The 27,633-nt window shown below is 41.0% G+C and overlaps 2 protein-coding genes and 1 long non-coding RNA gene across 7 annotated transcripts in view; 2 read left to right on the plus strand and 1 right to left on the minus strand.

The window, feature by feature from the left end:
- Positions 1 to 3,684: 3,684 nt before the first annotated feature.
- Positions 3,685 to 19,563, minus strand: KCNG3 (potassium voltage-gated channel modifier subfamily G member 3). Of its 2 annotated transcripts, none has more exons than XM_074579556.1 (2): positions 18,613 to 19,563; positions 3,685 to 9,878 (listed from the first exon to the last, which is right to left on the minus strand). In XM_074579556.1, the coding sequence occupies exons 1-2, from the start codon at positions 19,233 to 19,235 to the stop codon at positions 9,233 to 9,235; spliced, it is 1,269 nt and encodes a 422-aa protein (XP_074435657.1). In that variant the 5' UTR covers positions 19,236 to 19,563; the 3' UTR covers positions 3,685 to 9,232. The 2 variants fall into 2 exon arrangements, with proteins under 2 accessions (XP_074435657.1, XP_074435656.1); XM_074579555.1 differs by having other exon boundaries at positions 18,580 to 19,563.
- LOC141740616 (uncharacterized) lies at positions 7,338 to 13,075 on the plus strand. Its single transcript, XR_012586097.1, has 3 exons — positions 7,338 to 7,461; positions 10,987 to 11,122; positions 12,656 to 13,075. It is a non-coding gene; the product is annotated as an uncharacterized LOC141740616 (long non-coding RNA).
- A 733-nt stretch (positions 19,564 to 20,296) lies between the features above and the next one.
- MTA3 (metastasis associated 1 family member 3) overlaps positions 20,297 to 27,633 on the plus strand; it is a 157,091-nt gene continuing 149,754 nt past the window's right edge. For 2 of the 4 annotated variants that reach the window (XM_074579559.1, XM_074579560.1), the window contains exons 1-2: positions 20,297 to 20,485; positions 20,797 to 20,885. In XM_074579559.1, the coding sequence (XP_074435660.1) occupies positions 20,418 to 20,485; positions 20,797 to 20,885 (157 nt within the window). In that variant the 5' untranslated portion in view covers positions 20,297 to 20,417. Of the gene's footprint in view, positions 20,486 to 20,796; positions 20,886 to 21,365; positions 21,478 to 27,633 lie in introns of those variants that run through there. The other 2 variants (XM_074579564.1, XM_074579567.1) reach the window with 2 other exon arrangements.

The raw sequence follows: 27,633 nt of genomic DNA on the forward strand, positions 1-27,633 counted from the left end.
CTCTTTTTAAAAGCAAAGTAGTAAGTATTGTTTGTACTATATCCTGCTTTAAAATAGTAGGAGAAGACAGATAAAGAAGTGACTTGGGAGCCCAAGTTAATAGAGCTGAACACCGCAGCATTTGCTGCGTATGTTATAGTTAAGCCTTAGAGTGCGAGGAGTTGGCTGACACGGTGCTGACCACAACTATAGCCTGTGTAAGTAGCAAAAGATTGTGTTTTCATGTACCAGCTATCATGATTAAAGATTAGGGTAGGGAACCGCCATGCTGAGATGGCACACTTCCATGGAAGTTCCAGTGGTCATCTCTGAAAGGAAAGGATGTGACTTTTGGGGAGCTTTTGTGCGTATTTTGAGTTGTAGCCTGCAGAATCCAGTTCCTGGATCCCCTTAGCGTGGATGCCTTATGCATTTTGGAAGTCATTAGCGCTCCACAGAAAGGGAAGCAACTGCTGAGTGGCATGAGACGGTGCCAGATTCTCTTTTGTTCTCCTCATCTGAGAGACTGCGTCTGCAAGCAGGCACATTCAGAAAACATTTAGAGGGAAGTAGTAAATGACAAATGTTGGCAATACAAGTTGTTGTCACATTGTGTAACCCAAAGAAACGGGTGAAAGCTTTTCTTTTTAGCAAAGTAGGCACGTATCAGTTGGGTTACACTTACCAGGGATGAGTGGACTGGGGAACTGCTCTTTAGCACAGTTCCTTGAGGGGCAGGATGCTCAGTTTGTATAAGCATGTACCTACAGAAATGACAGTAGGCCAGAAAACAATGGGCAGGGTGGGATGGCAGACGGTGGGCTGGCACTGTTATTTCAGAAATATTTGGTGCCAGCACAGAAGCCTGCCAGTGTGGCTAGTGGCAGAAAAACGGTAAAAACCAAAGAGGAAAGGAGTTGGATGGAAAAAGTCTGGCAAAGGAAGAAAGCAGAGATGCGTTTTCAGGGAGGGTATGGCAGGACAGCAGCAGTGATGGGGAAGAGGGCTGAAAAGCACAGCAAAGTCCTATTGTGTTTAGTGTCCAAGAGTTATCTGCATTGCATGGTCTTAGTTTCTGATGAGTCACTTAGAAAGGACTTCATTACTGTCTCAGAGCCTGTTGGATTGCTGGATTTAGTATTTTTAACCTCTTGCTACCCCTCTACCCCATTTCTTTTTTTTCATTAATTAGTTTTCCACCTGCTCTCTGCCATGTTCTTTCATTTTGCATGACAATCCTGGACTCTAAGTAGGGATAAACCCCCAAAGCAGAGAACATGAAAGTAGTGATTTCTTTTATGGATCTTAAACTGGGATCTTTAATGCTAGAGTAAAAGCCTACCAGTTTCCGAGGCTGTTAATTGCTTCTAGTATGACTCTGTTGTATGCTGATGGAAAGTGTACTGTCCAAGCTTGGCCAATTTGCTTTACAGTTTCTTGGTAGAAACAGCAATTTAGCGTAATTGACCAAAAAGTAAAGAAGTACAAATCTGTAACTCCGCCACCTCATTGGCAATTCAGCTGTCAGGTCCTCTCATGTTGGCGGGAGTAGGTGGCCAAAGGCAGATAGGCGATCTTTACTGCAGAGTTGTGAGTGCATTTGAATGGGCTGCAGGATGTGAGGTGCCAGGATAAGACTGTAGATTAAGGGTGGGATGTGGATGATTTAGGCTATTTTGTATTGCTTTGTAAAAGCTTTGCTTTGCATGACTGTTTCTTCCCATTATATATGACATTTATTGTGGGGGAGGAGAGAGCTTCTTATCCTACACTGAGACAGAGAAATGTAGGGATATTTATTCTCAGCTATCTAATCTCGTGTTGAACTGCATTTCAAATGCGAAAGGGACAGTCTGTATGAAGAGAAGGCAGAGGTAACAGCAGCCTCAGTCCCTGGAAGTTAATGTTTAACCTTAATGCTTCTTGAGTGAGGATCGGGTGAAAGGAGAAAGATCTAAGAAAATGAGGTGCTGAAGATGGAGTCTGCTATAAAGAGGGAAGCAGATGAGCTTCATGGTCCCTGGTCTTGTGTTGAGGGTAACCTGGCATTTACATCCAAGACTTTGTCTTCCATAACCCAGGTGACAAATAGATTTTCTAAAACAAAGCAAAATTCATCTGAGCTAGCTGTTATTCACTGCTGTTTATCTGACTCCCTTGAAGAAGATTTTTCTCTTCAGATATATCTGGGTTTTAAGCCTCTTGAGTCAATGGAGACCAAAACCAAAAGCTGCAGTGACCTATAGGCTTAGTTTGTATCAAAGGACACAACAGGTAGAGCCTGAAGACGCTGCACACAAAGGCAGGGATACTTAAGGAATCCGTATAAATTTGAGGGCTGTAAGCAAAAAATCTCTGGCAGGAATCCGCACTTTTAGATTTTTACTTATTTATTTTTTTATTGAAGTAATTTTGTTACTTTTCTTTTTGTTTCTTTTCAGTGGGCCCCTGCATGACTGTACTTAGTGAATACACTGTTTGGATTGTATTTCTCATTTACTCTTATATGGCATCTATATAACAGCATCCTTACATAGCATCAAGGATTCAAGATGCTATTCTGATAAATGGCCCAAATTTTACTCATTCATAGTATTCCATCAAGTGACATCAAGTTCAAATATTAAACCCTAATAACAAAAGTCATGGTTAGAGGCTGTGCTGTCTTGGCACAGCCAGTACAGCTGACAAGGCCTTTAGCAATGTAGACTGTCTTCTAAGTGCTGCATTCGCCGGAGCCTTTCTAAATTGAAGAGGAAAAGAAAGAAAAATTGTATTTGAACACCTAGTACTTAAAAGTGTATCAATCAGACTTAATATATAAGCTATGCTCATGCTACAGAGAAATGTCATGTTGTTTGCTTGCACTGTTGTCTGCAAACAGCTTTTGATTTGTGTTTCAGTCTTGGATTATATGGGTTTTGGGAGCAGCATTGTAATTTTGATCCATGGCTGTAGAGCACTTAGTACAACAGAAGCCTGGTCCTCGCTGTAGTTCCTGCTTGCTACTTCAATACTGGTAAAAGAGCGGTGAAAAGAAATATAAAGGCTGACGTGGAGGATTTCTGGGGTACAAGGGAAAGAATTCCAATTTTGAACTTCTAGATTTTAATAAATCTCTTTACTGTTTTCTTTTTAAAATTCTTACGGCAAACAAATGTATAAAATGTTCCCCAAGACAGCAAGACTCAATCTTATTTTGGGGGGTTCTATATATTTACAGTTTCATCTCACATTGCTAGGAGATGCAAGTGTTGAGCTTATCATCCGTAAAACAATAACAGAGTTAAAGCATTTAAAAACACTTCTGCCTCCAAAATATTTTAGAAATTCTTTTAGAAAAACACTTCTAAAATATGTGACTATGTGGACATCTGCTTAATTTCTTCACTGATTGATTTGATGTAAAACTTTTAAAACTAATAAATAGAATATGAGAAGTAAAAACGCTAAAGATTTCTACACTAAGTCTGTTCATTTTCATAATAATGCAGTGGGCTGGTGCCAGAATAGTTCATAATTCAGTGATCTCTTAAAATATTCAAACTTTTTTTAAAAGAACATTAGTTGTGATCATTTTTGGAAGTACTTTTGAAATGGCTGCATTTAAAGAATCACCAGAGCATCTCAGATCCATTCACAATAATGCGAGCATTGCACTGGTGAAACTTCAGGTTGTTTTGAAATTCCAGAATGAACACCATATTGACAGTTTGGATTTTATTTTTTTTTAATATAAATACATTTCAGTGAACTTGAAGCCAAATTCAATCCATTTTTCCAGATTTGTTCTTATAAATAATCCCTGTGTTATATATGTATAAAGTATGCGTTACATGGCTGCTTTTTCATTTTGTTTTGACAGCTCTGTTGTCCATAATTGTAATAGATATTCAGTTGCTGAAGAATAACTCTGTGTAGGTTTAAGTTTATTTTTTGGCTCAGACTAACTTCTAGATCAAATATTCAAATTTTCTATTGAGTAAAATTCCTCAGTTCTAAATGGCAGACTACTTAGTGGCCAAAAATTGTCAAAGGAAAACAGTTTTTGCCTAGGTACAATACCAGTATGAATAGCCACAGGATTCACTTATTAAAAAGAACACATTTTATAAACATTTGGTTTTTGACCACTAGTCCATAAAATATAGCAACAAGACCAGCAAATTTTATTATGTGATTTTATGCATCTAATTCTGTATTCACATCAAAAAAACACATTTATTACCTTTTCAAATTATAGTATACATTTTTCTTTACAGATAAGCAAACAATATATAAAATTAACATTCTATAAAATTATAAATCTTTGCGTTTGTAAAGAATAAAGGAGTCTAAAATGTGTAGTTGCAAACATTCACATTTTATTCATTTGAGCAAGGATTTATATTCTTCTTCTGTGGCTCTTAAAATTCCTTGTCAAGCAGATTGTCAGTCTTGGTGGCTCACTGTGCAGCCTTCTTGATGCTTAACCTATTCTGCATTTGCAAAAGATACTCCCTACTTTGTGTTGCTATACATCGTATTCACTTTTCACTATGAAACCAGCTTTGTTCTTTACTCCATATGGGCTGGGGCAGCTTTTCAGCTAGTGTAAACTGTTACAGCTCTCGCAAAGCTGGAAGACCTTTCTCACTAAGTCTATGTATTTTAAACAGGGATCAGTTTCACGTAGCAAGTTTAACTAGCATCAGGTATACAGACCTGCATGTTTGCTTTTACAAACAAGTAACAGAAAATGAGTCAATTTCCTTCTTTAAAATCATAGTGAAAAATTTTTTATATAGCGATAGAATCATTTTTTGCTATGCGTAGCTTACTTAATTTTCCAGTAAATGTCTCCTTACAAGCTCATTTGAAAGGATAATTCTAAAATTTTCAAGGTATTTCAAATGATCAAACTTTAATCAATAGTTTTATCCTGAACCTCTTAAGTGGGAGAAAATTCAGAGCACAGCAGATTTTGTTCGTTGTGCTTGTTCCCAGGAAACTGGCTGGTTTGCCTGCCGAATTTAGCTGGCTGGTGTGTGCATACGACCACTTTCTGGCAGACGTTCAGATCTGGTAAGATTTTTGTAGTTGTTACCCAGAGGGGAAGAGACAAGTGTTTTGAACCCATAAGGACTTCAGTTTTATTTTGGAAACATGAGGGTTGAACGCTACAAAAGCTGAAGACCGATTCCTTTACGGGCACAAATCGCATACACGATATGAAAACCCAGTACCTTTTCCTTTAAATACATGGGTATCAAGATACGAATCTTGCGTTAACAGGATTTTCATCGTTCTCAAACTTGCTGCTATGTACACTAAGATAAGCCATTGTACAGTAAGAAGGAGTATCACATATTTAAATGGCTGATCCCTGTGCTGATAAAACTGTTGAAAATCATCAGTCAATCAAATTAATCTTTGGTTTTTATTTGGTGGGTATTCGTCAAGACAATATCATTTCCAAGTCTTACACCAAGGGAAATGATAATCCTCCAGTCTTGGTGATTTTTGGGAAGGTGCTTCATGTAGAACCATAGCAGGAAGATGTACGCTAGACAGCTTTCCATTACAGTGATTTCATTAATGATAAAATGCTTTTAAGTGGCGTGCAGTACCTTGAAGGACTGCAGCCAATATATAGTTCCCAACGGGTCAGTCCTAAGGATTGAACCTGGTATATAATGTATGATTAACCTTTCTTGTCATCAAAACATCCAGTGGCAGTTCAAAACTCATTGGCACTGCTTTTACTTTTAGATGAACAGAAAGGCTGGCTCACAATTATATAAGCTGTCTTTATTTATCCCCTGTTTTATTATATTTGTATTTTATCTCATTTGTTCCAACTGTGAATGTTTCAGATATTGAAAGAGGTACTGCCCATGAAGTATTTTATTGTATAGAGTGCAATAGGCAATGATTAGAAATGAGCGAGCTTGTCTTCGCTTGGCTTTGAAATGCTGTATTTCATACAGAGCACTGTACCCCACGTCTGCATAAAACACGGTCTCAAGTAAACTTTTAGTAACACAGTTTCATCTCTTTAAAGGTACGCTTATTTTTGACTACACATATAATTCAGGTTTTTTTAAGTCTCACTAAAAAAACACTGGTCCATTAAAAATAAGATGACATATATTACTAGAAGTCAGGAACCCTATTTACTTACTATAAAATTCTGGTTTAAGGCTACCGTTGAGATCACGTTACTTCAACTTGGTTTCTAAGGAAACTAAGTCTACACACTGATAACCATACAACAATAAAAAAGGCAAAAAATAAAACCACCTCAGTATCTCTCCTTAGTAGGCTTATATAGAGAGCAGTCTCAAAATAATATTTTATTGTAACTCAAAAAATACATTAGGTCATTCTGTTCACAGAACATAAACTGTTCAAAACAAAAAGTATGACTTAAGTTAATCTCCACAGACTTATTCCTTTACACGATTATTTTCCTTAGGTAATCTTTTTACACTGGGAAAGGATTCTTTAGCTGAAAATCACTTTATAAGGTATGAAGTTGTATAAAAAACATTTTGTTTGTATACCACATATAGCCTGGATCTTTGAAAATTTCCTGTCCTTAATTGCTTATACGAGATGATTCATGTTGCAAATTGGTATTGGCAAGTTATTACGTGTAGTAATTTATATTTTTTCCTTTGTACGAGCATCTAAAGATTAGATTTATAGGTAGTGCTGAAGTGCATTTCAGTCTTGAAATCAAGACTGCAACATACTTTAAAGTATATTCACATTCTGTATGGATTTCAAACTATTGTCATTGTGATGATGGTTTGGGTGTTTTGTGGGAGGGTTGTATTTCAGAGTATTGGTCTGGTTAAATACAACACATAGACAAAAGACAAAGTAAGTTTTAAGGAGTTTTATAAAAACCAGTATTTTTCCCAAGCATTAAAAACAGCATATGAAAATCCATAGGGCTAAGTTCTCATGTGGGGGTTTTTAACCTATTTTTAATGGAAAAAAAAAATTGGAGCAGAATACAAAAAAAATAGCGATTTTATCCTTGAAAATGGTTTTGATACTGTCAAACTTTTCATTAGGAGATGAAAATGTCATTTTCTTCAACAGCTGTGTTTGGATTGAAGTCTGAAATTCCAATTTTGTCAAAGAGGAAATTTTGTGTGAGGAGAAAAAAAAAAAAAAAAAAAACATTTCGACTGACTATAATATATAATATATGCAGGATATATATAGGTGCACATGCAGGAATACAGAGCCAGCATCTCCGCTGGTGTAAAACATCTTATGTGTCTCTGAAGTCACAACTTGCCTAACTAACATCAGCTGTGAATCTCACCCAAGAAAGAAATTTTTGCTTATCTCATAGTCACCTCTCTGTGGAATGCTGGAGCCGGTTTCTGAACGACATGGTTCTGACATAAAAGGCATAAATATAGTAGTACAGGAACTACAGAGCTAACCTGAACACCAGGAACGCGCCAGTGGCAAGAAACAGAGGTATGGCTGTAACGTTACTTAATAATGTAGTCTTGAAAAACTACTGAAGGAAAAGTCAAGCTTGTCTGTAAAGAAGGCTACTAAAATTCTTTTCAGGTCTTCAGAAAAATTCTTCTTTGCAATGTAATTCTTTAAGACTGCTAAAGACTAAGACCACTTAAAATGATAATGAATTTTTCCGGTCTCAGAGTGGAGCCTTCAATGTACTGGTTACTGACCAATGAGGTACTTTTATTTGAGTGAGCAATTCCAGAGATGTGTTTTCTAGGTGGTAGTCATTTTACTTCTAAAGCTTTTAACAAATACGTATATAAAAGATGCTTCTACAGCACAGTAATAGTAAATGCAGTATTTTCAGGCAAGCGCACCAAATCCACCTATGCTGATGACTCTGAACTTCCATGTCAGCAACAAAGCTCCCTGTTGATGTTTATTGGTACCCAAATTCGTAAAGCTGTACTGTAATGTATTTTAGTATCTAACTGCACATTTCTACAGAGCAGCCTTTCAGAATTATACCGAACTATTCTATTAAGCAGTACTACACAAGAAATGTAGTGAACAATATTTCAGAACCTAACCTGATTCATTTTAATTTGCTAGTTACATTGGAGAATATACCATTTTGCCAAGCGCAACTCACGCTTCTATATTTTACTTCCTTTGGTACACTCTGGGCTTTTTACAGTTGTTTTTAAAACTTCCCTTAAAGTAAAGCGTATCCTTCAGTAAGGATTGCAGAATTTAAAGATGAGGAAAAGGCTCATCTGACAGGGAGCAGCTACTCTTGTTTTTCAGTGCTTTCTCCAGACTGTTTCAAGGGATGGAATCTTATCATTTGTCTTAGAGAACGTTCACTATGATATATATGTTTGATAAAATGGGGGGAAAAGAATCTATGCTTATGAGTATGTAACTTCAGGTGGATGGAACTGAACTCAATGTACATAAAATTTGGATAGCTCTTGCACCATACCAGAAAATATATTTATCAATGCCTGATTTTTTTATACTGATCTTTATGAAGTACAACACTTGCTTCTACTAACTATTTGGTTCCAGAGAAATTACTTGTGGCTAAGGAAGTCCTTGCTCCAACATTCAGAGGTGCACTTCTTGCACTTCTTTGAATTACCAAATTCAGAGTAATGCCACTGAGTTCACTAGTTTTACAGAAGATTTGTGTGCTTCATCAAAGATCAGAATCGGGCCTCAAGATTTTTTGCCCTACAGACCTATATTCTTCATCTTTCCTGAGTTACAGAACAGTTCTACTCTGTTGCGAACCTCAAAAGTAGCAGCAATTCTCCTTCAGTATCTGATTTGGTTATCTCAGTTAAAGGTGGAGATACTTCAGGCTCGAAGTTATCAATGCCTTTATGGAGCATTTAGATATTGAAATCTTTGAAAAACTTCTGCTACACGTTACTTAGAATGGCATAGGATGTAATTATGGGAATGACAGATCTCAGTGTTAAGCCCATGTTCTGGTCTGCTTTTGTGTGGAAAGGCAAAGTGAAGACCAAGCTAGTCTGGTTGAGGACTTCTGAACCCTCTTTTGTTATTTTTGTTCTCTCAAATTTGAAACTCCCTGCAAGGTGCCCAAGGCAAATGGCCATCCTTCCTGTCTGAATGGTGACGGGCTTTCTCCAGGCTGGCGAGAATGTTGTTCCACAGGACCATCCAGTCAAGGAGGACACGCGAAAGGACCTTCCACCATTCTCTTCTAAGACAAAGCTTAGCAAGTAACTACAACAGAATGCAAGTTTGGTCAATTTAAGAATTCAGCAGAGAGGCTTCTACTGTACCTAGCGGATCGGAACTTGAGCTCATGGTAGCATTGCACAAAGCTGTGATAAATGAAAGTGATCGGCAAGGCTAATAAAACGATGCCACTAACCACACAAATTCCTCCAAGAATCCTTCCTGGTACAGTGATGGGACACATGTCACCATAACCAACCGTGGTCATCGAGATGATCACCCACCAACAAGCAGCAGGAATGCTGGCATAATCCTTATTCTTTGTTCCCAAGTCCAGCCCATTTTCAAGAAGCTGGGAAAGTGCACTGAAAATTGCCATAGCAACACAGATAAAGACAAGTAGCATCACCATCTCTCTGTAACAACGCTTCAGAGTCAGACCAAGTGTTTGAAGGCCAATGAAATGACGAGCCAGTTTAATCACCCAAAAAATCCTCATCATTCTTAAGACCCTCAAGGTGACTCCAGCCCTCTGAAGCTGTGAATTCTCCCCTGTGAAAACTGTCATTAGAACAGAGATGTAGTAAGGAGTAATTGCCAGTAAATCAATGATGTTGAGAGGTCTTCTGACAAACTCACACTTGTTTTTGGAGACGATGAACCTCACAATGCACTCTGCAGTGAACCAGCCTATGCAGATAGCTTCAATTATCCTGTTGAAAGAAACAAAGTATAGTATTTATGTTCTGTGCAAAAGCTTTAGAGGATGTTTGGTTTGTTCACAGATATTACCAAACTGACACTCAGAGCTTCACAAACAACAAACAGAAAGCCACGCTATTCTTCTCCTACGCGTGTAGCACCAGATTTCAGCAATTAACCTGAGGATCTAGTGAGGATTTTAAACTGATCATTGCTAAGAACTTACCCACCGATCGTTTTCTTGGAATTATAGATTGCTACTGGTCTTATGCCACCTATGCCACTGTGTAACATTATCTAAAATACCTTTTTTTCCTCAGTTGATTGGGTTTTGGAGGATTTTGCTCTTTTTTTTTTTTTTTTTTTTTTTTTTAAGATCTATGAGGCCTGATCCACTTGGGACTGCAAAGGACTGTGGATCAGTGAACTGGCTAGTTATGAACGGCAATGTATAGAACCAGACTGCTAAACTAAAATGGAAATGTAGCTGGAGTAGGCAGAAATGAGCTTTTGCATTGGATAATTCATGCAAATTGGCTCTTCAGGAACCAATCTAAACCAGTCTGATTTGCATCCCAAACAGTGGCTTACCTAGAACTATATTCAGAACTTTATAGGTACTGCCACTAAATACAGATGGTATTTTATTTTTCATTGGGTACACAAAGTAATAAGCTTGCGTCCTCCCATTTACCACTATGCTCTGAATTACTGGATTTTTTCTTTTGTTTTAAATGTAACTCCACCTAAACTGTGTTGCAGCAAGAATGTCAAGGTAACCAAAGCAATAGTCAAGATTATCTTCTTGCCAAATACAAATAATGGTCTTAAGAAAAGAAATCCTGGAAGGTGATTTCAGTATGTTCTTGAATATTTTCAAGTCCCAGTTCAGTGAATGAGACTTGAGAATATCTCAACTTGAAACCAGTGGAAGGTAGAAATAGAAGATGAAAATGTTGCTATAAGATTATTTAATAACTGCTGTGCATGTAGTCTCAAATCTCCCATCTGAAAAGAACCCTTTTCTTAAGAATTCAGACTGTGCTCGCTTGTTTAATACAGGAGGGAATGGGGGCTAATCTTTCCCTCTTCCCTTTGTTTACCTTTTTTCACCAACAGTTTGAGCAACGAAAAAGCCAATCACCGACGCCTTCTCATACCAACAGCTCTGAAACCAAACTGACGTGAAATTGGGGATTTGAAAATACTGCATACAACCAGAGCTTTTCTTTGCTACTGCAGGAATCCTAACAAGGTAGTGTCTGTAGAAATGTAATGATTTGCAAGTAATAATCCAACTGTCATTTCAAACCTAAAATTTTGCTTTCTAATACATCTGCGTAATTTTTTACCAGTTCTGAAATCTATTGTTATAATAAGACAATGGCCTCTTAGAAAGACGATATTCTTCTGTAACTGCTGTAATTATACTACTAGACGGTATGAATTAACTTTCATAAAAGTTTCATATGCTAAAGTTTTATTTGTTTTTTATTAATTTCATTTTATTCATTCATTCACTTAAGTTTTACACTAAAAAATGGAGCAAACAGTAATGGTCAGTTGAGGTAACGCCATAATTGCAGCCATGGCAAATCTAAATGAACATAGATTAATTACTTAAAGAAACAGTTATTCACATAAAATCAGACCTTGTTTCTCTTGTTTCATGAATAACAGGGAAAGTTCTGTAAGCAAGTGGCCTTTCTTCATAAAGGGCTCATAAAACACTCACTCATGTTAGCAGCTTTTGGTGGAAAGACCTGTGAATTTCAAAAATAGCTTGCTCTTAAGAATTATGTGTTCTCTTAAAAATTAAGCTTTTGAAAATACTAGCGCTTCTTTTAATAATGATAGTGAGTGATAACTACCTCAGATGCAGATTTAATTTCTTTTTAAAAATGCTCAGATCATAATGTCTTCTAAACAAAAGTCATGTACAGAATGTGTGAAAGTTATTGTATGCATGTATCATTCCTTTATGTTGGAAAAAACCAAGAAAAAAATATTAATGAGTAAGTTCTCTTCAATCCTTTTTACACATGATGAGGAAATACCTAAGACTTTCCATAGTAAAATCAGTCAAACAGCAATATCACTGTAATGGACACACTGATAGAAGTCTGAATGTAATTATACGTTGGCTAGTTCAGATCTCATGTAACGATTAAAAGAAAAATTCTATCTGGATAGAAAGCTCCAGCCAGGAATATTCAACAATTCCAACAGACTCTATTTCACATTTTATGAGATTTCTCTGGTTTTGCTGCCTGTATCCTATGACATGAAGCATTTAAATGAAAAAGCAATTTGTAATTATACAATTTAAAGCTTTTTCACTGGGTATTTCCTCCTGATGACCTGATAATGTTGAAAATGCGATTCCTCCATTTTGTCACAAATTAGGCTCTGAGTCAAGCTTTAAGGAAGTTAGATCCTGATTGTTGTGATTCAGTAGAATTCTTTATGAATCAACATTGATTCAGTGGTCCGGTATAACTCTGAGGAGTAACTATACAAGTAAAAATCCACAAAATGTGATCAATCTATTGTTTTACTCTGGCAGTTCCTAGCACGAGAGATACTGTAAATCAGTTACATTTCAGTAGGAAGTACTGAAGAAGCCTTTTATTGTAGAACAAACTTGAAGAGAGCTAAGGAACACCACTGATAAAGCAAGATGAAGACAGTGGGAGATGCATTACTGCCACTCCATTACATATTGCACTTCCATTTCTCCATTCTACATCTCTCCGTCTTTCTCATTAATTATATGCATGTTGGCTAGGGAGAAGATAATGAAGAAGACTGTCCCTCGTTTTCAGTCCTGGAAAATCATGTAAAAGTAAGTGCTTTGGTGAGAAGAACTAGAAACCTCTGGCCTGTTGGGAAAACTGGAGTGCTACATACTACGATTCCACTTCCAGATCAAGTCTCCTTCTCCTTGTAGTGATTTATCTTTATAGCTAACCTTGTTAATGGATAAATAACACCTAATAAGGAACGCAAATTTAACAGTTAGTCCTCAAGAGAACTTAACTAAGTGTGAAGTTAAAGCCAAATAAAATGCGTGCACTTGGAAGACTAAAGTTACTGTATCTTCTGTAATCAATTCTTAAAATATTTGCTGCATATTCACAGGACAGACTGCCTTTTATTGCCTATTCCTGGAATAATGCTATATTAAAATCTATAACTATATAATTTAATCATGAGCTTTATTTGGTAAAATGTAGTACCTATTTTATAAGCTCCATCACAGTTTTTGGTTGTTTTTTTTTTTCCCCCTATCAGTTAAGTTTTAAAATAGCTGGTATTCAAAAAGGAGAGGGGAAATTAAAAACAAACTCAGGAAGTGTCTCCTTGAAGATTCCCCACAAAATTTATACATAATCAGAGAAAGTAAGTCCTAATTTTTATTCAGTTACAGGTTATTTCTGGTCAAACTCACTGTTCATTGTCCCAGACCTAAGCACATGAAAGAGGGTTCTTCTCCTAAAATTTTAAGCCTCTTGGTACGTCTTTCCAGATTGCTTTAATGAGTCTTTTGTCCATAAATGGAAAATCAAGCCTTTGTGAGCCTCATTTCTACTGTAATCCCATCACTGTTCAATTTTCTGTTCCATCTGATAACTTCCTTTCAGAATAAGCTATTTTATGTACAATAAGTTAAACCACTTCAGAAATTATTTTTTCAATCACTAACAAGGCTAGTTTGTTATTACTGAAAAAAAAAATCATACTGTGAGTGTCTTAGACTATTTCAACTTAGCATAATTCTTTTCCCCAGCATGCCAATTTGTATATTTTCAGTATACCCTGGTGAGTTGGTTGAAATCTAGCCCAAATATTCGTTAGTGGCACTATTATCTATTAAGCTTGTAAATAAAACATAGACATCAACGGGACACATGAGGAAAACAGATGATATGATTAAAGACAGTATATGACAGGATTAAAGATTAAAGTCTGTCAGCACTGATTTGTTAATTTGTTGCTAAAGCCTATTTCCATGTAAACCACATTAAACCTGAAAAACGTCCAAGCAGTAGCCAGAATGATCAAATTCCTGCTCAGGAAGACTCCTAGTTGTTTCAGCAAATGTCTTTTTTTTAATCCTTTTGAAATCAACACGGTTTCTGTCTCGCTACAAACTGTAAAGTAAGGTCCACAGAACAGCTACTTTCCCTGCTTTAAAAACCTTGTTGGCTTTTTTCCATTCTGTCGCTGCTTTGGTAGCGATAATACGTCTTGATGCATTAAACTCCGGTGCCTTATATGGGAGGCTGTAACGACCCAGCGCTCCCCAGGGACGGGGCAAATGCCTTTCACAGCTCGCAGGGGATACCTGGATCTGAACATCTTGAGCCCTGGGGTCCTCAGCATCTTTTCCATCTACTGTGAACACGAGTGGCACCTAGCCCTGGTGAGTTACGGTTCTCCCGTGGCCAGGCAGTGATACACGTCTGTTATCTTTTATTTTTCAAAAAGCTCATCAACTTATTAGAAGAAGCATGTGTTTTTAACTCTGGTCTGTAGTTCCATTCTTTACCTTCAGCCTACTGTTTTAACTTAGCAAAAATGTGGTGTTCAGGTTAGATCTTACCCAGGAAAGAAGCTGTTCTCTTTTTTTTTTTTTTTTTTTCCAACAGATGTTGGATGTGAGCATTCGGGTGTTCTGAAATTCCACCACCATAAATGAATAACGATTTTTGCGTGTCTAAAATTCAAAGCCAACTTTTTAAACTGATGTTTTGCAGAGATGAAAGAAAGCCCACTGGCATCTGTTGAGAGATGCTGTTTGGAGAAGTTACTGTGTTTATTTGCTTTTGCTTAAGAACACAGCAATCATATAGGCTTGATAACCGAGTGATCCTTTCAATACGGATTTGATCATGATTAGTAAGTGGAAAAGGGGCAACGGTCTCTCCCTTGTGCTAACACACTACTTGTATTCAGCATTAGAAAAATAGTTTAAAGGCAGGTGGACAGAGCTGTGCTGGCAGTAAGTCAAGCAACTTCAAATGACTTCCTATTACAGGCTTGAGAAGCTCTCCCCAAAAGATTGTGCTTATGATCAGTTTATGGGCAGGTCCCTGACCAGAGGCTCGCAGTATGCGTCTGCTGGCACAGCTCAGAGGAGAGCAAAGATGACTTGAAATTGCCAGAAGCAACAGAAGGGGAGACAGGTGTCCCTGCTGTCTGCTCCTAAACTGTGCAAATCTGATGCAAATCTTTAGCTCTGAGAAGTGAAACGTGCCAAGGCAGGGAAGAGAGCAAAAATCTTAAAATGCAAGAAATTTAATAACTCATCCTTCATCCTGAGAACGCACCTGGGGAAGGCAATCCCTCTGCACATCAGGGAATTACACTGTGTCTGTAAGATCTGTGAAATTCAGAGGTCGGATTCCCCATCCCTCTCTCCTTAAAAAGGCTTACTCATGGAGTTCTCTGTTGCCCTCTAAAGGGTGTTACTCCAAAGGATCTGAAATAGCCATAAGGCTGCTCAGCCTTTGAGAGTGTGGTCGCCATGAGAAGTGATAACAGCGTCATGGTTTCGGAAAAAAGTTTGGTGGGCTCAGTTCCTCTTCTGGTGAAGAGGTGTTCATACAAGAAAAATAAACACAGCTGGTATTAGCTGGCAGCCACATTAACCCTCACTGCAAACCTCATTAAAGGGGCTGATTTTGTAAATTACGGAGTTAGTGACACCCTCACTTGCAGAGATGATGTCCGGGTAAGCTGGAGACACGCTGCCCAAGGCAGGTCTGGGGACGGTTACCACAGTTCAGCCACAGAAATTATCCACGTGGCACCTTTCTGAACTCTAACCTAACATCGAGGGAAGGACAGGGGTTCTTATTAGTAAGCATGTGAGAGACTAAACATATCAAAGTTGCTGAATTTCATGAGGCAGTTCTCTCCTCTTCTAAGCAGTGGCTTATGCTGATCTGAACAGTCGGTTACATTGAAAATCTACAGTTGAAGGGCTTCGAGATAAGCCCATTCGATTTTCATTTCTATTACTTTTCAAAATATGTTTTTAGAATAACATAAAGTCTTCATACTAGTAATTACAGTGTCACGTGAGTCAAAACTCACTCGCATACAGCAGTAATGTCACCATTTCTCTTGACAAAAAAAAAATTATTGTATTATCATGTTAGATAGAATTTCTTTATTTCAATGAGGAAGCTTGGTTAATAAAGAAAAAAATTGGCTTCAAACTTTTAAATGTATCAGTGGCCAGATTTTTAAAAGCCTTGTCACCTAAGATGGACAGTGTTGCCAGAGTACACAATCCCAGACACTCCTGTGCGATTTCTGTGGTCAGACTCTCAAATAAGCCGCTTACCTACTTAGGTTTTGAAAACCTAACTCATTTTAAATGAAATAACTGCAAACGAAAGAAAATAAATAAAGGGAAATAAAGTTCAATGGCAACTGGGCGTGTTAGGTCAAATCCTATGGCATGTGGAAGTAGTTGTAACTAAACTGATCACTCACTCGAAAGCAATTGTAGCTCACACCTTTTTTTCCAGGTATAACAGGCTTTTTTAGTCATGCTGCAGCGTATGCAAGAAAAGAAAGGAGTGGCTCCTGTAAGTGAACAAGGCCACCTCAGCAGATGACCAGCTGTGGACATAAAGGAATGCATTTCTATCTGTTTTCCATGTGTTCACCGTTAAATTGCTATCAGCTCCTGCGCAGTGAGAGCACATAGGTTAAGTCGCACGTGAAATGAATGTGTTGATGTGCGACAGACTTTTGCACGAAGATGGTTAGAAACTGTTCAGCCCCAACTTTTAGGGTTCTCTCTCTGTTTTTTTGTTGTGATTCCACAAAGTACTACAACCATTACTGAAGAAACTCACCCTACCATTGATAGTGGTCCTTCCAGTTTTAAAAGCAGCCTTCGCTGCCCTGTGCAGCGCTTGGCTATGCTGTACCTTACCAATATTTAGGACCTTATCCTTCAAACACTTGGTATACAATATGCAATCCTTCTGAGAAGTAAAATTACGTGTGTATATAATACACACATGTTCTTGAAGACAAAGGCACTATGAAATAAAAATTACACGTCATATGCCTTGTTCCTCTGCAAGTTGAACTCTTTCAGTAAGAGAAAAATCGTTGTTGACTCCCACACCATGAAGATGTGAACAAAGGTATGACGGATGTCATTAATGGTAGTGTTGCATCTATTTTCCCCTGTCTATTGGAGGTATCTAAGCAATTTGCTGCCTTACAAAGAGCATCCACCCTTTGAAATACCCTTGCAAAGCTTAAGTAAGGCTTTTTAACTGGAAGAACCTGTAAGAACAACTTTTGAGATATCTGAATCTAAGCAGAAATCAACAGCTTCTCAATCTGTATCTGCTTTCTTTTTGTTCATACAATTAATACTTTGGCTCAGCTACAATGAGAAATACAGGTGCAGTTTTCCATTAAGCTAATGGAAACTATGAAAATACTTTCCAAGGAATTAATTTGGCTACTAAGATATAATATATCACATTCCAATTAACTCTATGGTAAAAGATGATGATTTCATAACAACAAGGCTGCGATTTCACTGTAGGGCCCCTTTAGCAGAGAAGAAGCTGAAAACTTTTTGTTGAATATTCTGTTTTAAAAGAAGAGAGAAATTAGCAAATACAAGAAATGTTTCCTGCTTTCTTTATACATCAGTCTTATTGATGGGAGAAATGCTACCGGAGTGGTCTTGATTCTGTTCTCTAGGGAACAGCAAAGAGAGAGCGAGCGTGCCATGATACTGAAGTCAGCAGAGTTGCATCGATGTAACCCTAAGCTGAGGTCACAAAGAAGATGAAAAAGGGTTTGTTCTTACTAGTACGGTTTGGGGTTGAGCCATGCCCTGTTTTCTGCAAATGTTTTGCAATGTTTAGTGTGCTTACACACGCTTTATGGAAAGGAAATGTAAACATGTGTTACATTCAAACACTGGGGTGTTTGTATGATGCATTTGCAAGATCTTAATGTACAGTCTGATCATCTCCTGGGTTCCCCACACAGAGGATCCGAGATGGAAAGAAGAACGGGAGGTAAAACTGTTCCCACATACAAGATTTTACAAGAGCAGAACCATAACAGGCGCTGGATCTGCTCCGGCAGAAGGACCTGTATGAACACATGCAGAGTACATACGGGATTGTGCTCTTCCCAAAGGAAAAGAGAAGGGAATTGCATTCTCTTCTTTTAGGGTTTTATTTCCCTTTCATCCCAGAATCGTAACACCTAATACGATTTTCCGAGTGTTTGAACTTCTCTGTGTGGGTAAGGAGTCCCGTGGCTCCTGCAAGTGTGTGTGGGGGGGAGAATGACAGCTCCGAGATGCTGCACCCTGATAGAGAAGAGAAGCCGTATTCCCACGGCACCTGCTCCGATGCCAGCCTGCCCGCGACCCGAGCCGCCCCCGGGCTGCTCCCTGCGCCCCCGGGAGACAGCGGGCGCCCGGCAGAGCCCGGTGGGAGCCGGGGCTGCAGAGCAGCGCCCGCTCCCCCGAGACACCCCCCACATCCACCCCCACATCCACCGCCGGCTCCCCAGTTCAGGGCCGGGGTTTGAAGGCGGGCAGGCGATCTCCGCCGGCGGCGGCTACAGCCAGGGACCGTCAGGACGAGGGTCAGGACACACTGGACGGGACACACGGGGAGCGGACAGCGGGAAAATAAAGGATCCTCCTACCCTGAGGGCTCCCTCACTGACTCTGCTGTGTACCTGCTCTGCTCCTCCACGCTGCGGTTCTCCGCCGCCCGCCACTCGGGCAGGGTGCTGGCGCACAGCACCACCATGGACACGATGACGAAGAGGATGGAGACGGTGGCCAGGACCTGGGCGGCCACGGAAGACGTGGGCTCCTCGAAAGTCCTCCTCATCCTCTCCAGCCACTTCCCGCCCTCGGCGGCCGCCGGCCGCCGGCCCTTGCCCTCGGGGCCGCCCGCCGCCTCCCCCGGCGGCTCCTCCGCCGCGTAGTAGGTGCACGTCTCGGACATGCGGTCGTCGAGGCGGCGCTGGCAGCAGTAGTCGAGGTGGGAGCCCTCCAGCCCCCAGTAGATCATCTCGTTGTAGAAGGAGAGCTCGCACATGTGCGGCACGAAGCGCAGGTGGCCGTGCCGCACGTAGAGCATGATGAAGCCGAAGGCCTCCGAGTGCCGGTCGAAGAAGTACTCGTTCCGCTCCCGGTCGTAGTCGTCGCACACCTCCAGCACGTCCTGCTCCGAGAGGCAGCCGTGCAGGCGGCTCACCCGCCGCAGCGGGAAATCCTTCAGCACCTCCCGGGAGAAGGAGTACCGGGTGCCCCCGACGTTCAACACCACCGGGGGGCCGCGGCCAAAGTTCATGGCTTGGGCGGGACGGAAGGAGGGGAAGGGCGGGCAGGGCGAGGCAGGGCGGCGACGCGGGGGGCAGCGCGGCCGGCGGAGGCTGCCCCGGCTCCGGCTCCGCTCGCACGGCTGGCGGCTCCCGCTCGGCGACGGGGCGGGCGGGGAGAAAGCGGGAGAGGCGCCGCCGCGGGCGCCCGAGCGGCCGCGCAGGAGACGGGGCGCGGCGGAGGTTGCGCGCCCCCCGCTCCCCGCCGGGGATGCCGCTGGCAGGTGCGGCCGCGGCCTCAGCGCCGGCGGGCGGGCGGCTCCGCGGGGCCCCCCCGGGGCGGGGTGGCGGCCGCGGGCATGGCGGGGCCGGGGAGCTCCGCGCCCGGCGCCGCGCCGCTCCGCCGGTGCCGGTGGCGGCTGGCAGGAGAGCGGGAGGCGGCGCGGCGGCGGCGGGGTGGGGACACGCCTCCTCCCCCGCCCGCGCACATGGCGGAGCGGAGCGGGGCGCGGATGGATGCTGCGGGGCGCCCGCCACCCCCGCCCCGTCCCTTCGGCGACCCTTTGGGGGAGAGCCCGGCCTCGCCGCCCGCCCCGCGAAACGGCACTTGGGCGAAGTTGCCCGCCAAACCCAAGCAACACACTTTGGGGGCTTTTTTTCCCCAAAAAAAACCAAGCTGAAAGTGAAGCGTTCGAGCACGGCACCACTCGCTCCTCGTTCAAGGCTGCCCGTCGCTCCCGACTCGCTGCTTCGCCACGGCTCCCGGCCCGCGGGCGGGGGGCGGCAGGGGCCGGGCCCGCCGGCAAAACGCGGGTTTCTTTTCAGAGCCTGTCCCCCACATCCCGCCCCCTCCCCGGGCACATCTGGATGAGGAGACGCTTGTCTGTCTTCTTCCTCACGCAGTCGGAGGGTGCCTTAGGCAGAGCCTTCTTCCCTGCTTCTACCCACCTCCCTCTGGCGTCTGGGCGCCCGCAGCTTCCCGCGTCCCTGTGCCCCACACCTGTCTACAACGTTAAAACACACACCAGCGGGTACGACCCTGGCTGTTTTCTAAAGCTCTGATGTCATTTGGCTGCCTTACATACAGGGAGTTCTTCTTTTCCACTACTGATTGTTTTAATTTTTTCTTAACCCGAATATGACAGTTCTCCAGGCTGAGGTCTTTTCTAGGCTTTTTAACATCTGGAGCATCCTGGGGTCAAATCACCCAAGATATGGATCTCCCTTTCAGTGAGGTGCTTCCAGTTGCAAATGTGCTTCCAGTTGTCAAGAGAGAAGGCAGGTGAGTATATCCTTTCAAAACCAGTGCTCAAGTGCTCTGTCTGTAAAAGGTTAAACCAGCGTTTTACCGTCCCCGTTCTTTGTTGCTCTAGATATACGCACTTGTCCTTATGGGTTGGTGTTGGGGTGGGGGTTTGTGTTCTTGTTGCTGCCATGTTACTTTCTCAGATGAGATTTGTAAGGTACGTTTAGGTGTACTAAAATAAATCGATAGTCATCTAGTTGTGTAGTAAAAATTGTTGTTGCAAAGGAGAATGCGATTAAAACTGTTATTTTTAACCCTGTTTGTCGTCTTCTAAAAAATACTTCCAGAGAGATTCGAATAAATGTCCACGTTACGGCGAAGAGAACTCTGCGAGCTCTGCTATGGTTGTTATACAGGATATCCACTAGAGGTCACGGTTAGTCATTTTTCTCTGTTCATTTACCGAGAAGACGAAAAACCCACCCAAACTCCAGTTACAAGATGTAGTAAAGTATACACGCCAGCCTGTTGTTCCCCAGTAACGTCATGTTTGACCTCTCTTTAGTCATTCTGGTGCCTGTTTTCACATCGCTGGAAAGGTTTTCCCTCCCAGCAGCTGTGTTCAGTTATAATTTTCTAAGCGACAAACCTTTTTTTTTTTTTTTTTATACCTCTCCACCTTTCTTTGATGCGTATGCTGCTGTAATTCATTCTTTCAGGAGCAATTACTAGAATACCTGTTAAAAAAAAACCTAAATAGCAAAACCTGACTGGAGCTGTGACAGCGATAATGAGTTATCCAGGTGCTCCTGGCTTTGCAATTTGTTCTGCTTCCTGTTCCATACGTTTTAACCCCCTTCATTCCTTATAGGGAGCTGCCAGAGAGGGGAGTACAAATAGTATGGCCTGAAGGGCTGCATTTACTAACTGTATAGGACTATGTGTTGAAGTATAAGCTCTAGAAGTCGTTTCAAGATGAGCAAAGCCTTATGTGCTGTGCTGCGCTGGGAAGCTGTATGGCAGAACAGGTAAAGTGCTGGGCTGACAAGACTTTATCTGTAAAGCGCATCGCTTGATGAAGCGTTGTATGTTAATTTTATACCTATTTCTGGTTTTCAATTTTTTTTTTTTAAATACAGAATGCAAAGATTTTTCTCCAGAATAACATTGTCAAGCATTCAACGTAAGCAAAGCTAACCTGACAAAAGCGATATTTTCTCTTCCTCTGTAGTCTGGCATGTTCAAGCTTTAGTTATTTTAGTTATAATTACTGACTTTTAATTGAGGAGATTTGTTCTAGCGAGCTGGTGTCAATTGCTATAAACAACACCTTCTCACACCGGGAGCAGTAATTTACCAGGAACAAAACCTTGGAGTTTAGACAGGATTTGTAATTTTCCAGTAAATGCTCTGATTTTTGGCATTTTGAGATTGGTCACTCTACTGCAGTTGTGAAATAGCTGGTTTATAGTAAATTTGTGGTAATACACATTGTTTCATGGGATTTACTCAGAATTTACAAGTGTCAGGTCAGTGGTTGTTGTGGTATATGTCTTGTTTTCCAGGAAACTTCAGTGAGTGTAGCTTTTTTTTTTCTTTATTTTGCTGATGTTGAATTTTGTGACTGGAAGTCTTAAGAAATTTGAAAAAATAGGGTGGAGAGCCTGAAAGAGACAAAGCGCTTAAGACTCTGTGTGATGATAAGCAAAACACTCAGTAATATATTAAGAAAAATACCTCTTTAAAGGCAATGGTGGGGAAAAAAGTGTGTTTGAAAGTTCCAGCTGTCCTGATTTGAAAGATGGTACCTAATTAGTAAAAGCAAGTGAGCCAATAAAACCATTTAAATAGGTCAACACAGAAATTAGTATTCAACCTATATGTTAAATGGTAAAGTATGAGGCGTAAAGTGAATCTTTAGAAGGACTGAGCTGGCTAATAATCTATAATAAAGACCTCTTTCAAGTAGTTGAGTTCAAGTGGTTGGGGGTGGGTTTGGGTTGGGTTTTTTTATCATCTGGAGATAGACACTGGGATGTGGAATCAAAGCAATTACTCTTTTCCTGGTGTTATAGTTGTTACCATTTGCTGCCCAGGGGAACTTCGCAATTAATAGTCATTATGTAAAAATAGCTGTCTTTGTGTCAACATTTATTTTCATGGCTTGCACTGCGCTATTGCATCCTAGGGGTACTTAATGAACTTGAAATATTTTCTACAGTTTCCAAATCTTTCTGGCCCCGCGCTGGGACCGTTGCTCTGTGTTTTGAGCGCAGCTCAGTGTTAGCTTTTAGAAAAGAGAATCTTTACTTGCATTTTGTATATGAACGAAGCAGTATATGTTGACGGCAGGCATTTTTCTTAACTCGAGTTGAGATTCTGTTCCTACTGAGGTAGCTACTGAGTGCTGTTGACTTCAGTGTAGGCAAAATAGGCTTTTGGTGGGGTGGCTTCTGTCAGGAATCTTGGTTATTTTTATGACCACAACACGTAGGAACTCTAGCTGTGGAGCAGGTTGCCATGATGATAGACTTGTACGCACAAGAACAAAAAGATCTTCCTGGCCAGGGAGTATACAGCATGTAACGTGTGAACTGGAGGGGGGAGAAAACCCAATGCTTTTTGGTATTAAACATACTGCATTTGGCCATATCTATCTTAATTGCTTGAAGAGGTAATGCATAAAGACTGGAACAAATGCTTCAAAAGGTTCTGCATGCACAGATGGACTATCACTTACGTTTTTCTTTAGTTTAGGTCTTGGGCAAAAATGATTTCCAATAGATTTTTTTTTTCTTTAATCAAACTTCTCTGCACCAAAGCCCCTCTACTTCAGTGTTATTCGTGGACTACATAGAAAACCTTTCAGGAGATGAGCCCGTTACCACATATAATTACCAAACAAACAGTCTAATGACAGATGCAGTTTGGATTGTCAGTGGCACCTGACATAAGAGTACAAGTTCCCTTGTCACTGAGGCACTTAGAAAAATCTGAATAATTTTGAATATGAATGTTTCTAAAAATGGATGAATGACATTTAGTAGGGAGCTGGGTATTCACATATCTATACATGTGCACAGAATACAATCTGTAGTTGACATTTATAATTAGACTAACTTGTTTCATGAAACATACTAACAATTTGGGAAATTTGGCTGTGAACAATTAAGCTTTGATACTGGAGACTCGATGTATTTGTAGGTCAGACTGAGAGCTGCTTTTTTTTTTTTCTTTTTAACGTGAGAGACAACTGCCCTCTCTGTTGTCCTTCATCTCCATATTGAGAAAATCCCAGCAAAACTTCTTGTACCTGATGCTGGGCTAATTATTGAAGGCTATTAAGTTTCAACGAGCATTGAATCAAATGAAGCCCTCTTGGACAGAGATGGTTACTAGCTGGGGTAAACCAGTTTGTTACATCTGAGCTGCAGGCAGGCTGGTAGAAGGCACAGAGAGAAGGACGTTGCTTGCCTGAGGAAGGTGATTAGAAGGAGACTTGCTAATGGAGAATTCAAAGGCATGAACGTATTCTCACAAGAGAGTACGACACAGGAATGCGTTTTCACACCAGTGAGATCCTTTTCTAAATGCCTACCGAGGGGAAGGCAAACTGTCTGCAGAGAAGATGGAGAGAAATACTGGGATTTGGAGAAGCCGTGGGGGGGGGGTGAATCCAAAGTATGCTCTCAGAAAAGGAAGAAATGAACGTTATTTTGTCATGATACTACATTTTTTTGCATTAGCTAACATAAAGAGTTACTGTTGTGCTTTTTTCATAGTTTTTTTTCTTTTCCTCCCCCTTGCATCCTCAGCAAAGGCTATGATCAGTTCGCTTGCCTAAACATACATGAGTTAGTGCCACTTGAGATGCCCTCCATTTTCCCTGTTTTCCACCTGCTGCTCCAGTAGTGCACAAGCCTCCTGTATCCTGTCCATCGGCTCCCGTGGATGTCCGGGATGCCATACAGGTGACGCTTCATTCCTGTGTTCAGGTAACTGAATCAAGCCATAGGAATTGTTGAAGAACAAGCCTGGAAACTTAGAAGTTGTGTTGCTTGGGATTCTGTGCAGATGCCCTGATGAGTCACCCGTGGCCTTTGGGAAGGGAATTCAGACAGCTGGGGACTTCTGCAGAGCCATTGAAGGCAGCACACGTAGTCCTGCCTGCTGGTTTAGAGGAGGTGATAAGCCTGGAGGTCTAATTAGGTGAGACTTAACCACAGTGAGTTACTTTCCCGCAAGTAGGGGTTTACTGGATTTGTGGAAAAAATATTTGAAAGGGAAATTTCTGGAAATACCAGTTAATTTCTTTTATTCCTTAGTGAGAAACAGTATGCTTTTCCATTTTATGTTCTAAGCTCTCAGGGGAAGGAGAGGAGAGTTAGAAACACTGTCTTGCTACTACACTGCTCTAAGCCTCACACTTCAGAGGAAATAAAGTTAAATATGGCACTTTTGAAAAACCTCTCACTTGTTTCCTAATGAATAGGGGAAGTACTACCTTCTCAAACAGTGCTCTTGTCAAATGCTGCATGTTAACAACTGACCACGCCATTTTGCTAAACTACAACAAATGATGTAGAATCAGGTCTTGTGTAACACCTGAGCATACAAAATTCAGTTACTTTGACCCCTCGCATGCGGATTTTTATTTATAAAAAGAACGATGAATCTTTTTAGCCTAATCCTATATGTTCTTCCAGGATTCCAAGAAACTTTTCTTGTTGACTATACTGGTTTGTAAAAATGATGAAGCTGGCTAACTTAGATAAACATTAGCATAACTATTTAAAACTCAGCGATGATGCTCAAGTTCTTAAAATACTAAATCTGAAGTCAAAGCCTCATCCAGTTAAAATTAATAAACCAGTGGTGTCTTATGTTCTGTTAGCAAATAAATCCTTTGATCCTGGGTGAAAATGTGATCAGACCTCTCTGTAAAAATCCTCTTTTCCTGAGCCTCCGGCAGCGCTGGAGAGTGTGGCGTGCTCCTAGCCTTTCTCAGGACACAGGCAATAGTGGTTCTGCAGTGCAACGAGGTGTTAAAACCTTTGCATTATCGGAGCTTCAGGAACAACTGGAGCATACCTCCATTACCAGTACAGGGAAGCCAATAAAGCTGCTCCAGCCTGAATTTACCGCGCAGGATGTTAAATGGCAGCTGGCTTTTCGTGGCTGTGCAGAAATAAGCTAAAGATCCCTCAGTACTCCCTGTAACTTATCTGCAATATATTGGAGAGGACACTGGCTTCTAGCAAAAAGGGTTATGTTAAACTGGGTTCCATGTAAGCAATTATATACAGCTCTCCCCAGGTGCCTGCTTAATTGCCGTCAACATCTAAGCAAGTTACATAGATGTTCCCCGAGTTCACTGCTGTGCCACTGCCGCAAGTTGGTATGTGCTTCCAGGAGCAGCAACTTCTCATCCCTTACATTAATTAAATCATTCCTTCCTAAATCACACAAGAGATCAGGTTGTGTCGTGGAATTAGAAGTTAAAGTGATCACACCATTGTCTCCGTTAAACAGCTAGAAATGTCTCTTATAGCCAGAATGGGTCTTTCTCCGCCTTCATTTTACAAAGGTATAACATTCCTCATGATGGTATTTTTCAGTGATGACTTGAAGCTGTAACCGCTAACGGCCTGGATCAGGTACAAATACTTGCAACAAAATCCACCAGAATGATCCAGTAGATTGATCACCTCTTAACAAAATATCTGAGAATCTGGTTCTTGAGATTAAACAACTGCATGAGAAAACATTTTTCTTTCTTTCACACTGTAAAAAAAAATATACATTTGTGTACAGTTTTTATGCTGTGTTGTGGTCTGGTATAAGTTACCACAGCTTCCTTTTGTTCAATTACTGATTTAATGATATTTTTTATAACACTTTCTTTTTTTTTTTATTTCAACACACTTTTGTTTCTCTGCTGGCAACTGCAGATCCTGCCTACCTGCCCCCATGCTCTAAGTAAGTCAAGTGTCACTAAAGTCACAGTTCCCGAGTCACTTCTTGTAAAGCTGCACTGTGTTCACTAATTGTTCTTTTCCTGCTACTTGCAGGAGGGGAAAACGGACTCCCCACATTCGCCTGGGGGAGGGAGGTGTGGGATTTAGAGGAGTCATTCGCCAGTGGTGTCTCTCTACAATGTGTGCCAAATCCATAGTGAAATTGCAGTTGGAAATTCCTTTGCCATCGTGGGGTGTGTTAGAAAGTGCTGCTGGTGGACTTGCTGAGCTCCAACAGTTGCGTCGTGCTGAAATGCAAACAGCAAGAGGGCCACCTGCGTGGCTGTAATGGCCACTACCTCTCTGACTCAGCTACTGATGTACCACAGGATGTAAAGCTAATCAACCGATGCTAGCAATTTAGACATCCCCTAATTTCCCCACTTCTCGTTGTGATAAACTGTGGAACAGCACTGCCAAGGCTGGAGTGACTTTGGCACAACTTTGCCACCAAGTTAGAACAGCCTGCTATACAGCAGAAAACCCAAATTTCCCAATATTTATGACAAACCAGATCTTTCCTGCAAATGCTGGCTAACAAACAAATTATTAATGCCGTCTGTAGAGCTATGCAAATTTATTCTGATAGAGATCTTTGGTAAATTTTCAGTACAACTGGGTCTTTGCGTGTTAAGCTGCCCAGGCAAGTTTATAGATGTGCCTTTCAACAGCGAGAGCCAGAATAAAGTAGGTTGCTCATCTCAGATTCTAAGTCATGTTTTCCTGTGATCTATGGGGGTTTGGGTTTTGTTTGTTTTTTTTTTTTTAAACTATTGCACAAACAAGGCAGGAGACGTCAGTAATCTTGAAATCATAGAAGAAATTTGTACATGTCTCTTTAGAAAAGCTTAACATCGTTTAATGAGACACGCTGTGTTGTGTTGCGCTTCAATGAATACGATAGTACCCTGCTTCTCACAGGTGGGAAAATACAGTAACAATCACAGAAACTTGTTTTGTAAAGGCTCCTACCCGTAGCAGAAAGTCTCTGCCCATAGACTGCAGCATTCAGCTGGAGAAGCTTCTTTTGGGGGCTTGGACTTTTATTATTATTTTTATTTATTTGTCTGTATTTTGTGTTGTAGTCTCATGCTGAAGACCACAAAACATAACCTTATGATCGTGTTGCTTCCTTAATTTTCTGAAGAGCATTGTTATCAGATCATC

This window comes from Larus michahellis, chromosome 3, assembly GCF_964199755.1.
Source record: "Larus michahellis chromosome 3, bLarMic1.1, whole genome shotgun sequence".
NCBI classification, from domain to species: domain Eukaryota; kingdom Metazoa; phylum Chordata; class Aves; order Charadriiformes; family Laridae; genus Larus; species Larus michahellis.